Below are 14,234 nucleotides of genomic sequence, written 5' to 3' on the forward strand. Positions count from 1 at the left end.
AGTATAGTCAAAATACAGTTGTTTAGCTGACAATTTGCAAATCTAGGAGTGACATTTAACAGCCACTTTGTAGTTAACAAATGGGGTAAAGGTTTGTGATCACACCTAACAGTGGCATGGACTCCCCTTACAAATTGCCTAAATATTCTAGGCCCTATACTACTGCCAATGTTTACTTTTTAAAGACTGAATATCTTGTTTCTCGAAGTGTTAATGTCCTTTAAGCAAATGCCACTGTCGCCACCTTCCCATCCTTATTCCTCTGGCTCAACACTGCACCTAACCCATTGCAACTGGCATCAGTGGTTAGAGTGGTTTGCAGTGAAGAATCAAATCCTTGAATGGGGTGGGCATTGCACAATTCATCTTTTATCCTTAACAGCTCTTGTTGACATTAGTACGACCATTCAAATTTACATTCAGCTTTTAGTAATTGCCTCACGGAATACATTTTCTCTGCAAAAGTTCCAGCAAATTTTGAGGAAAATTCCAATAATTCTGATAAAGATCTTAACCCATTCTTTCGCTTTCAAGAAGGAGCTTCCTATATTGCTCATAATAACTCAGGTTTAGATTTGTTCCCCTTGCAACTTACTTCATGACCAAGGTACTTTAATTTCTGCATGGCAAATTTACATTTATAATACTCAACGATTAACCCCTTCTCTTCCAAAGTGCTAAAAAAAATTCTGAGGCATTTATCATGGATATCTTTATCTTGTCCCATGATTAAGATATCATCCGTTAGAAGATTATCCTATCATGTGTAAGGAAACAAAGAATGCATCAGCTTTTGGAAAACAGCGGCAGCTGACGCAAGTCCAAAAGGCATCCATACATACTGAAAACAACTTTGGGGAGTCATAAGCGCTGTGAGTTTCTTACTCTCTGAACGGACCTGGATATGCTGACGACAAGTCGATAAAGGAAAACCACTGCATTCCCTACATCAAGGCATGCATTTCATTACTCTTTGGTAATCGAAACCATTCTAAGACAGTATTTTGCTTTAAATCTCTCAAGTCAAAACATAACGTTATTTTTCCATTTGCCTGTCTAGCCACCGGCAATGGGGCCAACCATTCAGCACCTTCAATTGGTTTTAATTATACTATCTTTGAGCAGTTTTTCAATTTCCATGTTTACCTCTTCCCTCTCAATTATGGGTAAATTCCTAGCTTTATGCACTTTGGGCATGGCCCCTTTCTTGAGCACAAACTTATGAGCAAACCAATTTAAACTCCCCAATTTCCCAGAAAATACACTAAATAACTCAGATATTAAAACTCCCCCTTCTAGATCTCTTTCGTTCAAAACCATTACTTTCTCTGGACTATTGGATTACGAATGGTGTCTAATGATCTTTGATTAACCCAGCTCAGTATGAATGGGCCTTCTGTGGCTACATATAGTTTGCCAAATGTCTTCCTATTCTTAAATTCAGATGAAACACTGCAAAACCCCACCATGGGTATGGGATCCCCATTGAAACTGTCAGGTCTTGGGCAATAATTCTGCCCCCAATATTCCTACACATTTCTTCTCCCAAGTATCACCATCAATGATGGTATATGGGGATCCTGAATCAACTACAATAAGCCTCTCTACCCCACCAGTTTGATTTTAAATACTGGTTTGTTTCTACACTTGGTACTGAGTTTGCACATGTTGTCATTTCCTATACTAAGAATGGAGTCCTTATTCACATCAGAATCGGTACTCTTCTTTCCCGAGTCCAAAGGTGTTTCACAAATGTACACAACTTTGACTATATCTTGCTTAGGTGTGCAAACTCCAGCAAAGTGACCCTTAATACCGCATAAAAAACACTTTTGGTTTACAGCAGGGCATCTTTTAGAATAAGTCAGGCGATCATTACTCCCACATCTATAACATTTCTTCCCCCATTATCCATACGTTGTTTTTTCTTTATAATCAGAAGCTTGTTTATGGTCAATTTATTTCCTTGCATCCTCCCTACGGTTATCTTGCTTGTGCCCCACCTTCCTCACTTATTTACTTACTTACCTTTTCCTTATTGGTAATAATTGTCTCAGAACCAATGGCGTTAGTGCAATTACTCAAGACTTAAGCCTTACGGACAACGGCTATAATATCCTTCAGGATGAGTTTCCAAGAACCGATAATCTTTCCTGAACTGCCTCATTTTTTTAGGTGCATGATAATGTGGTTCCGTATCAGCTCATCGTGTAAAGCTCTGAAACTACAAGTACGGACTAATTGTTTAAGAGCTGATGCATAATCATCAGTTTTCACCTGCTCTTGTTTTCTGTGAAAAAAAAATATGTTTATTAATAGCTGTGCTCAGTACCCATCCAGATATAATAGGGCCTGTGAAAATACTTCTTCATTTTTTTTTATTTTTTATTTTTTATTTTTTTTATTAGAAACCGTTAGCACACAATAAAAGACAAACAAGGGCCTACAACCACCAGGGCCGGCCGCTATAGAGCCCGAGGGCCCGCAATGTAACGCCACACATTCAAATGAGCCAGAGGCAAAGCGCCCGGCAGTTCGTAAGCACATATAACAGGCCGTGGCCATAGGCCAGGAGCAATTGAAAACAACAGTTTCATTTTTTATTAAATATAAAACACACTCAAGGCAATGAGAGTCCGAAATAGCAGCGTGCTCTTCCCAGGACGGGGAATAACATACAATGTCCAAAGCAGTTCTTGTCCGGAAGCTGAAGAGGGGGGCAATGGGAAAACAAAGCATGGAACACACCTCACACCCTCCCACAGAACGTGTGGCTAGGGGGTCAAAGCAATATCGACCTCTAATGGCAGAGGCGGGGTGCAGATACATCCTCGATATAAATTCCACGGACCCCATACCCTAGTCCATTTCCCTGGCTTGCCTCTCGCCACATACACCGTCTTTTCCCTAAACATACACCAGTCCATATTCTCCTTCCATACCTCGATCGTGGGCGGCCTCGGGGAGCCCCATAACTGTGCAATGTTACGCTTAGCCACCATGTACCCCAAGGTCACCCACTGGGTCTGTGCCGCATTACAATCATTCGGTTCCCAGACATTCAACAAACACCTCCTAGCCTCTGGCAACAGGGCAACGTGCGTGACCTCCTCCATTACGGTGTGGATACCGTTCCAGAATCGCACAACCTCCGAACATTCCCACAAGATATGAAGAAAAGTGCCCGGCAGGCCACATCCACGCTTACACAGTCCATCCATCGAATAACCCATGCGCAGCAAACCGGGCCCCGTAACATACACTCTATGAAGGATCTTCAGCTGTACAAACCGTAAGCGGGCCGGGATCGCCACCTCTTTCGGGGAGGCCACCGCCGATACCCAGTCCTCATCATCCAGTTCCAAGCCATCGCCCGTCCACGCCTCCCTCAGACGGAGCAGCAAGTCCGCACGATCATTAATGAGTTTCTTATAAATCAGGGAAATAGTGCTGTCGGGCACGTAGCCATCCAAGACTCTATCCTCCAGTGGGGAATACTCGGGGATAGCAGCAGCGTCCGGAAAAACCGAACAAAGCGCATGGTAGACTTGAGCATACCGGAAGTACTCTCTATCGTTTAATTTATATTCAATTTTGAGCATTTCAAACGTTTTGAAAGATCCCTTCGCCCACAGATCACCCACCTTACATATACCAATCATATCCCATTTCTCAAAGCCTTTCGATCTCCACAAACAGCCCAACCGCCCAGAGGCATACAACGGCGTCGCCCGAGTCAAGCGATCCCTCCACCCCATCGCAGCATTCGCCGCGTGCCACACACGTACCGCCACCCGCGTGGGTCCCGTCAACCGCGTGTCCGGGGTCACCGAGTACAGCGCCCTATTATAGTCCCCACCCGGGAGCAGGAATTTATCCATCTCGAAGGCCGGGTTTAAGGCAGGACCATATATCCCATGGTTCACCGCCGCCAACTGAGACGCCCAATAGTATCGTTTAATATCGGGGAGGGCGACCCCCCCATCGTACCAAGGGAGCGTCAACTTGGCGAGAGCAATCCGCGGCCGCCCGTCCCAAAACAGTTGGCGCTGAAGACCCTCCACCTCCCGGAAATAACGGGCCGGCACGACATCAAGAGTATTTTGCAAAGCGTACAAAAAGCGAGGCAGCGACATCATTTTAAACAATGCCGCCCGTCCGAGCGGCGAAAGCGGAAGTCGTCGCCATCTCGCGACGTCGGCCTTCAATCGCTGGAGGGGAGGGAGAAGGTTTCGCTCATAGCGGACCGCGGGATCCAGTGAGATAAAGATTCCCAAATATTTGAACCCCAGGGTAGCAATCTGAACTGGGCAATCCCGCGGCAGAAGGGGGGCATCCCCCGAGAGGACATAGACGCACGACTTGGCCCAGTTGATGACCAGGCCGGAGTTGCGGCCAAAGGAATTCAGTACGTCCACCAATACAATTAGCGACCGTCGGGGAGATGTGAGATACAGAAGGATGTTGTCCGCGTAAAGGGAGACACGGTCTTCGAACTCCGGCGTCCATCTAATGCCTCGCAACGACGACTCCCAACGCAACCAGGCGGCGAGAGGCTCCAAAGAAAGTGCAAAGAGAAGGGGTGATAGCGGACATCCCTGCCGCGTACCTCTCCCCAGTGCGAAGGGAGCAGACACCCTACCATTCACCACCACCTGAGCCAGCGGGTCAGCGTATAGTAATTTTACCCAACCAATAAACTCAGGGCCGAACCCAAATTTCGCCAACACGGCCCAAATATATGGCCACTCCAAAGTGTTGAACGCCATAGTAGCATCTAAAGATGCCAAGATGGCCGGCTCACGTATGAATTCCGCTCTAGCAAGCACGCCGTGCAACCGCCTCAAATTTAGAGCGGTATTCCGATGGGGTATAAAACCGGACTGATCCTGATGAATCAAGTCGCCCACGACCCGAACCAGTTGGTTAGCCAACACCTTAGCCAGAATTTTGGGTTCTGCATTCAACAGCGAAATGGGCCTATAGGAGGCGCAGCGATCTCGCGGCCTCCCCTCTTTGTGTATCACAACTATGGTGGCGAGGCGTTGGTCAGGGGGGAGGAAGCCCGCCGCACGTGCCGCCAAAAACATGTCTCGAAGATACGGCGCTATCTTATCGGGACGCAACTTATAGAGTTCGATGGGAAGACCATTAGGACCCACCGCTTTACCCGATGCAATCGAGCGAGTGGCCAAAGCGATCTCATCTGACGACAACTTCGCCTCCATCAATACTGCATCAGCCTCCGATAGGGTTGGCAATGCAATGTCTCTAAGCAACCGATGAGAATCCTCCTCCGATCGCACCGAGACCGGAGATTATACTCCGCGGAAATGAGCCGCGAAGCAGTCAACGATCTCAACCGGGTCAGTCACACGCACTCCATCCCTTCTCCTTCATTTCTTATCTTCTTTTCCTTGTAATTTTAAGTTTTGAAACAATCCGGATTTTATTTTTATTTTGTGAAACATCATCATCATCATCAATCTTATCAATGAGGTTAATGAAGTATAGATGGTCCCCCCTTCACAGGCATGAAGGTAAGAGCAGTTAGGGAAAAGGTCTGTGCTGCACATATTACAATTGGATTCTAAGAATGTTTAGGATTGTTAGAAATGGGATTTCTGGTTGGCTAGGGCTTGAGCCAAAGCCAGGCAGAAACCACCACTCTAGTCAGGGCTGGGGAGTTACACGCCAAAGATAACCCCTGCTCACCCCCTTGGTAGCTTGGCACGAGCAGTCAGGCTTATCCCGGAGGCGATGTGTAAAGCGTTTGTGCGCGCACCCAGCAACAACACCCAAGGCCCACCACAAAAGAAACTCCACACAAGGTATTATATAAAAATAGCCTTTGTATTACCAAAACACATTAGATAAAAACACACACTTTACAATGTGCCAACAGGCACGGGCAGAATTTACAAGGGATTATATGTACAGGGGACAGGGCCACATGGACCACTGTCAGGAACTAGCACTTTGTAGAAATTAGCACTCAGAACATAGGAATAAGGCTTTAGAACATAGCACATACAATCACTGTAGCACTAAATAACACGTGTAGCACACAACCAGTAACTACTGGTAACAGGTAAGTACCACCTACGCAACCCTAACCACCTTAGGAAAATATTGCGCAGGGCACCAGGACCTCAATAGCACCACCTGTACTAGGAGAGAAACAACCACCTAAGTATCACAATACCTGTAGGGGTAAACGTACATTACACATGATGCATCACATTCAGAGGTGTAAGAAAGGAAAACATATGATGCTTAAAATACATTCAGCGGTGTAAAACAAGGCACATGACGCATCAACACACATTCAGAGGTGCAGGAAAGGAAAAACACATGATGCATAAAAACACATTCAGCGGTGTAAGAACAAGGCACATGACGCATAAAAATACATTCAGGGGTGCAGGGAAGGAACAATAGCGCAAAACTTACATTAGCCACCACCTGTGGCAGTCCCTAGGCCAACTGGCCTTGTAGGGGGGCTAGGACGCCCTGTGTCCCAATGTCAGGGCAAGACTGCGCAGGCTGCGCAAGGCAAAACGCGGAGGGGCACAAACTAAACGTGGCAGCTGCCCACTAAGTGCTGGGCAGCTGTAGGGACTGAGGCCTGGGCATCTCTGGGCCCTTAGAACAATTATGGCCTACGTTGGAGCCTCGCTGGGCTCTGAAACCAATATGCCCCCGTGGAGCCTCGTGGGATCGAGAACAAGGATGTCGCCCAAACCGTTGGAGTCCTTCTGGACTCTGGGCAATGTGCCGTCGTTGGAGTCCCGTTCGGGGGACTCGAAATCGCCAAAAGAAATGCCCCCTGGGAGCCTTTTAGGCTCCTAAGAATGCCCCCTCACGTTGGAGCCTTCTCGGGGCTCGTGAGCTCTAACCAACTGGAGCCTCACTGGGCTCAATACAACAATGCGGCCCACGTTGGAGCGGACCGGGAACCACAGCACGCGCACGGAGTCCCCCAGCCCTGCTCAACTCACCGGGCTGTTGCTCGGGGGGGGCTCCCGCGTCGTCTCCACTCTCTGCTGGCTCTTCTGCGGGACCGGCAGCACTCAGGCCGGGCAGCAGCGACGCTGCTGCTTGCAGTCTCGCCCTCTCTTCTCCTCAGGGAAGCGCGGGGTAGGCTCCCGTCCGCTTCATTCCAACAGAGCGGGGCTTCAATGCCCCGCCCACCACCAGGCGGGACTTCCCTTTGCTTCCGGGTCGCCGCAGGCAGCGCGGCGGCCCCGAGTTCCCGTGATGGCGGCGATACGGGGTGGGCTCCCGTACTGTAACCAAGGCAATAAGCGGGGTGGGCACCCACGGCAGCACCAGTATGCGGGGTGGGCTCCCGCTAGAGAAATAATTAAATAAGCAGGGTGGGCACCCGCGAAAGCACGCATCATGGGGGAATCCCTACGCTGGGGATTTCCTCTCTCTTGCTCGTCTTGCAGCGCCGTGCTGCGAGGCCAACGCGCTCCCAGGGCGCTTGACAGGCTGTAACAAGCCTTGGCAAAGGGAAAAGTTCTAAGCAGTCCTGGGCATCAGAAGATGGAGCAAAGTAGCTCCCAGCAAGGGTCCTCCAGGTATCCAGGGGCTGGGCAGGGCCCAGGGAGGCAAGCCTTCCCCTGGGCCCCAGCAGCAGCACGCCCCTGGTAGATTCGAGTCAGAACAAGAACATTTTCATGGGGTCACAGCCCCCCTTTTATACACCAAATCCCTTTGTCTCAAGGGTGCAGGGAAGGGGCGAACCAGATACAACTGGTTCCTGAGCACTTTGTTTTGCTCAGCCCCTCTCCCTATTCACAGAGCAGGCCAGGGTCATCAGTCGCACCACAGGGGGCGGAGCCAGCATTGTATGGGGAAAGCCCAGCCCTATTCAGGACCCAGGTGTACTCCTCCCACCCATCTAGCTGCTGATCTCCCTATTCACCACTGGGTGACTCCTCCTGACTCTGGGGATTCCCTAGCCCGTCACCTGACCTCAGCCAGCCAATCACGCGACAGGCAGTCACTGCACATTTTTGCTAGCGTCTAGAAGTGGCACTTCCACACTAGACACAGCCACGCCGCACACATCATCGCGCAGCATTTAATCACACGAGTCCGCACATACCAAACTCGCACCTGCACTCCCCACGCATCAGGAACTAACATGGTCACTCAGATCCCCCATGCATTCCTATGGGAGGGCAGGTCAGTCTCACCAAACCATACATAGAGCGCACACGCTTTCCACTGAGACACAGTGTGAAAGCGCCTAGAGGCCTAAATCCACTAATACAGCATAGGGAAAAAGCTAATATACTCGCAAAACGTTTAGGGGTGAACCTGCCAGAAGGGCCAAGTCCAACAAGGATAAATTGTAAATTTTGCACAACATCAACAATTAAATTAAGTTTTTGCTGAAAAATAGAGTCGATGCTGTACAGCCCTACTTTAATTGGACAGCGAGGCACAAACAAGTTATAAGTGCAGTCACCAACACTGGTGCAATGGAGATGAAGTGGAAGCACGCGCAAACAACTTCACAGCCTCTGGAACCCAGCAGCAATCATGGAGATGGAGTGGTTGTCATGACAAACAACAGGTTCAGAAGAAGACCATTCTCCAGCATACACAGAAGCTGCAGAGAATGTTGTGTTGGGTTCCTATCATGTGGAGATCCTCCTCCTCGCCAAATTTGGAAAGGCGTGCTGCAAAGGTAACTTCAGATTTTTTTTTATTGTAGCCCCGGAGAGACGCACCTGCTCCAGAGGGTAATTGCCCAATAACTGTCACATTCAAACACTCACATTCCTATAACAATTCAAACACAGAATACTTAAGTGAGTGGAACCCAGCACGAGCCTACATAAGTAATAAACAACCCAACAGCAGAGATGGATGCATAGGTGGTTTGTTAAGAAGGGATAACATTGGTAAGTATTTTAAAATAAGGATGAAGGTTTTTTCCCCATTATTCCTAAGATATCTCGACTTAATACAAAATCAACAGTAACAAAGTTTTAAGAGTCCGGAATGTAAAAAAATGTAGTGTATGCATCTGTCTATAGAGCCTCTAATTGTAGACCTATTTACATTCTGCAGTGGTTTCTTCTCCTCGTGTGAGGCAGAGCTTCAGGAGCTGTTGAGGCAGATCGACATCATGGTGACCCACAAGAAAACAGAGTGGGAATCACAGACTCATGCACTGGCCACCCGCTTGGAACTGCGGGAGCAGGAGCTGACCTCCGTTAGAGCCTCCATGGAGCAGAAGCACAAAGAGGTACAGTCTTCAAAACAACATACACTGGTAGTTCGTTTTTTGCCAGAGGGCAAGGAAATGCAGCTCTTACATTGCGGAAAGTTCGATTTTAAAGTGCAGAAATTACTTTAGGTTTTACTTTAGACACCCATGCCTGGCTTGCATTGGCACATTGCTACTTCCAAGCCCATGTTGCATGTTTTCCTCAAAATGTGAATGGAGAAAATTTTCTTTTCAGGATTACTGTTGGTATTTTGATTTTATGTAGCCTTGGACATCTGTGCATATCCCCCCCCCCCCCCCCCCCCAAAAAAAAATCATTGGTCACACAGAGAAAACACAAACGTTTTATATGGTGCGTGTGTGTTTGGTGGCTGGGAAGGATGGGGGATAGTTGACCTGCAACATTCCTAACATGGCAACAGAATTTAAAGTCACACATACATGTATAAGCATAATACAACAGAGAGGATTTGTGGTCTGTTGGTAGATGCTTGGACAGGGGTTTAATATAACTTTCAAAAGATACTGGGGACAGTTTTATAAACATGAAGGCAGAGAAAGTAGCTTAAATCAAACAGTCTAAATGCACTTGCTTATATTATTATTATTACACCAGCGTGCTATTTAAATTTGTGCTATGTAGCAAAACCTAAGCTCAAAGCACTTCCAGATATGTGAATTCAGACTACCAGTTGCACAAAAAGAACACTTTGAATAAGTACTTCTCAAAGCAGTGCTATAATGTGCCTATTAGTGTCAAAGCTTCCAAGAACAGTAGATGTTGCAGTACCCAGGATAATGTGTTGCATGGTAAATACTTATAAGGTCAGGGGTGTGGAATTTAATAAAATATCTACTTGTCCATGTGACAGGTTGCTTTATAAATCCACTTGACCCTTTGGTGCCACATAGTGTGACGACAAATTATGGCAGTAATCTCATTATATAAGAACTCTGATAATAGCCTGTTGGATTATGCCAGGGCTCATACTATAATATGGTTTGAATACTAGCAATTCACAGATTTTGCCACCTTTCCGTACATCTACATACTGGGGCTGGCGGTAGCGGTAAACAATAGTTTCAGTGTTGCAATGCCCTTTGAAACTTGTGCAAACCTACTAACTTGCATGTTTTATGGGGTTTCTCCACTTCTTCCCTAATCATTTGCATACTGAGGATAGTTGGAAATGTACTCCCGACAAGGGCAGAAGTAAAAAATTCTTCCAGGTTTGGGAATAAAGGGGCTGGAGGAAAAGTGATCTTGCAAACACTCAGCAGATTGTCACATGAACAAATATACACATACATATCTGCTCGTGCTAAAGTGAAGATTACAAATATTTTCTAGGCGTGCCATTTTCTGGCCTACTTCTGTAAATTCTTGAAAATTTATGAAAGCTGTAAATCTGCACTAATGCAAGAATATATACCATAGGTTCACTTCTGTGACTTTCTTTAAGAAATGGGCCCCTAACTAGGTCTAGCGTTAGCCAAGACATTTTGTTTTTTATTAACGTTATCACTATCTATCTGTCTATCGTCTGGCTTCATTGCGAGGAGCAGCATTCTACTCTTTCCCAAGGAGCATATCTACACTCATTGCCCGGGACTATTGTGGCATGTGTTCTTTTTGAGATCAAAAACAATGTTTTCTATTATTGGCTATAATGGCGAGGACCTGGCAGGTTCCACAACAATAAAGATTTACTGAACCATGTCAAAACAAGACTCGCATTGACAAAACCAAAACTCTGAATGCCAATGTCAGACCTATTGGATTTGCCAATGCATGTTTATTTTCTTGTTTCCTATAATCTTGTAGAAACTGGTTACACTGATTTTCCATTATGAATATATCTGGAAATACTAGCATGTATCTTACTAAACCGTGCTTCAAAGAAATGGTACCTACAATTTCACAGTAGTTTAGGAAAACGTTTTCCCTAGTTGCGTTTTTTGTGAACATTTTATTTTGAAAGGAAAGAATCTTGAATCTTGATTTCAAGCTTCTACAAATATTTACATCTAATCAGAGAGCATTCTGGGAGCATTAAGCGTAGCTTCATATTGTTAAACTCTGAAAATGTGTGTACACATTTTTATCCTTGAACCACTGTCATAAGCATGCAATCTTGCTTTTGCGCGCACACCCTAATAATAAAGGCTTTGCATTAATGAACCATAAATAGAAGTTCGAACAACATTAACTTATGAAGACAAATATTACCTCAACTGCAGATCACGCCCTTCCCTGATCCATAATGTACTGTAAAATGGCAGCCAAACAGTTTGTGCTGTAGGAGGTTGGGCTTACTTGTCCCAAGGAAAAAATGAACATAAAAACTTGTACTTGACTCCAAACAATATGCCCTGGACGTGGGGCTTTGGGAATTGCACAACTCTGTAAGGTCCCAAAGGCGAGGCCATTTGCATTACAAATGCTTGTTCTTAGTGTGTCCGGGACCGAAATGGCCGTTTTCTTGATGGTGGCAGCCCTGCAATTTTATGAGTAGGTGCGTCCTAGTTTATAGGCAAAGGTTCAGGACACGGGCTGTGCTTCAGGCTATTTATTGGCCACGCACCTTTCCTCTGTGATGTACCGTCATTGGAGGGGAAGAACGTGTCCAAGAGCAAGCGCTCTTTGGAATTGAGTGTGTGCGAGGAGGGTTCTTCCCAGCCCCCACGAATACTGGGCCTCCCCAGAACTTGGCTATTCTTCAGTAGATGAATAGTAAAGCAGTTCAAGCTGCTTATGCTGCCCATGGGGAGTCCTTGCCCAGACATCCAAGACTTTCTCTTCCTGGGGACCCTGATGCCGATTCTTCACAGGAGGAAGTACATAGGGGCAAGTACATACAAGGCAGGGAACTCAAGGACGTTTTGTCCCACAGTTGTGAAACTCTTTCCTTTCCCGATTTTAGTCCGCCAGTGGAAGAAGACGATTTCTTTGGGCAATACAGAAGAAAAGTACTGGAGTCTCTTCCTATACACAAGGCCATTCAGGGACTCTTATCTGGGGAATGGTCAGATGTAGAGAAAACAAGCTTTCCCAGGTTTCTTGGTAAAAGAAAATTCCCTGCATTATTTGTTGAAGGAGTTTCCTTCCGTGGTTAAAGTGGACTCTTATCTTCTTCTCCTTGGCTTCCTAATTTAATTGACTTTTAGGAGTGTGTCTTTCAGCCTAAAGTCACAGCTGAGAGCTCTGCATTCCACAGTGATTCTTGTCTGCAGTATGATCATGTTATAAGGGTTTCTGGTGTTTTGCGGCCGTTTTTAGATCTTCTTAGAGTTTCTCGTTGCTCAAATGGGTGAAATTTCTGATATTTATATGTTTCCCTTTTATTCAGTGCTTGATTTTGCTTGCGAGAAAGTATCACTCAGTCGTTGAATGTCACTCATCATTTTTTTTTTAATGATTTTTATAAATTTTCCGAAACATAATATTGTTAGCATCTGCATTACAACATATTTCAATATTGACATTACAATGACAGTAATTTGAATGGCTTGGGCGGGATGCCCGGAAACTTCCTGCCACCGATAAGGAAGGTCCTTCTTGTACGCTGTGTCGCCACACATGTCCATAGTAGAGTACCTTTACATACATAATATATACAAATTGTAAGTACATCAAGAAGTCCTTCCTCGAAACATAAATCAATTCTGTCTCATATTCACTTGCAGGCATCTGTGTGACATAACGTACTCAGGAAAAGAACTATAAGTCGATCTCTGCATGTGGGTACAGGATAGAGTGTACCTGTCCGTGTAGCATTTCAGTGGGTATCACATATGTGTAAAGTCGCGTGCGGTGGACCACCCAGCGTGGGTGTGCCATTGGAGAGGGCAACGGTGGGGAGCGGCACGAGCAAAGGGGGGAGAAGGAGGAGAAAGGGACCGCCTATGAAGGAGGGCCCGTCTTGGCCAGCTTGGTTTCAATTAGTGACAGGTAATCCTCCATTAAGTAAGGGGCTGTCACGGGGTCGTGCTAGCTGGTTTGTGTGTTCCAATATCAATGCCCTCTGAAGATCTAGCAGCCACGAATGCATGCTGGGGCCCGTCTAGGCTTACCATGTTATGGCTGTTTTGTGTTTGGCTAGGCCTAGGGCTAGGTCTAGAAACTTATTCAGAGCTTTACGCGATGTGGAGCGCTACGTGGCACCCAACAGGAAATGGGTGGGCTGCACTGTCACCTGAGTTTCAGCGGCTTCTATAAGTACAGTAGCTATAGCACTCAAGTACCTTTGAATGCTTGTGCATATCCACACCAAATGCGTGAATGTGGCCCTCGGGTCACGGCATCTAGGACATCTGTCAGCATATGGTGGGTACATGCGCGCTAGCCTTTGAGGTATGAGGTACGTGTGGTGTAGATAGTTAAATTGGGTGTATTTCAACCTAGCGTTGGTGGAGACCGTTTATGGGTGGCCAAGACATTGTGCCCAGTGTTTATCTGATATAGTGGTTGCCATCTCATTTTCCCAGTACACCCACAAGGCTGCCAAGGCGGGTGCATCATCCAGCTGGAAAGAAGTGTATATGGCCCTTACTGCGTGTCCGCCCCTTCCATGAGTCAGTAATGTCTGCAAGAGATGCGATGTGGGGGGTTCTGCCCGATCATTACCCCACGTTCGTAGGAAGTGGCGCTTAAGTAGGACATGTAGGAGAAAAAACCCTGTGGTACTTCATGCGTGTCCCTTAGCTCTTCAAACGTTTGTTATTGTGAGTCTACGTACATGTCAGTCTCCCCATGTATCCAGCCCTCTCTCTTTCAAGGCACCGAAGTCCAAACGTCCATGACAAGTAAATGTGCTGGGGAGTACTTCCAGTGGTAAGCCTCAGGCATACGGGGCAATCCGGCCCTTTGGAAGCACATATTTGGACCAGCTGCATCTAGCCATCATCATTAATATGTTGCCACTTTGTTTCTGGGTCTGTGTAGTCGTTCCCGACATCCACTCCAGTATTGTCGGAGGATCCC

The 14,234-nt window shown here is 46.6% G+C and overlaps 1 protein-coding gene across 4 annotated transcripts in view; it reads left to right on the forward strand.

Annotated features, from left to right (window-relative positions):
- Positions 1 to 14,234, forward strand: part of CEP63 (centrosomal protein 63) — a 395,360-nt gene that overhangs the window by 52,652 nt on the left and 328,474 nt on the right. For all 4 annotated transcript variants that reach the window (XM_085634243.1, XM_085634242.1, XM_085634244.1 and 1 more), the window contains exon 3: positions 9,091 to 9,268. In XM_085634243.1, coding sequence (XP_085490369.1) covers positions 9,091 to 9,268 — 178 coding nt within the window. The remainder of the gene's footprint in view (positions 1 to 9,090; positions 9,269 to 14,234) is intronic.

Source organism: Triturus cristatus, chromosome 11 (assembly GCF_964204655.1).
Source record: "Triturus cristatus chromosome 11, aTriCri1.1, whole genome shotgun sequence".
Lineage (NCBI taxonomy): Eukaryota > Metazoa > Chordata > Amphibia > Caudata > Salamandridae > Triturus > Triturus cristatus.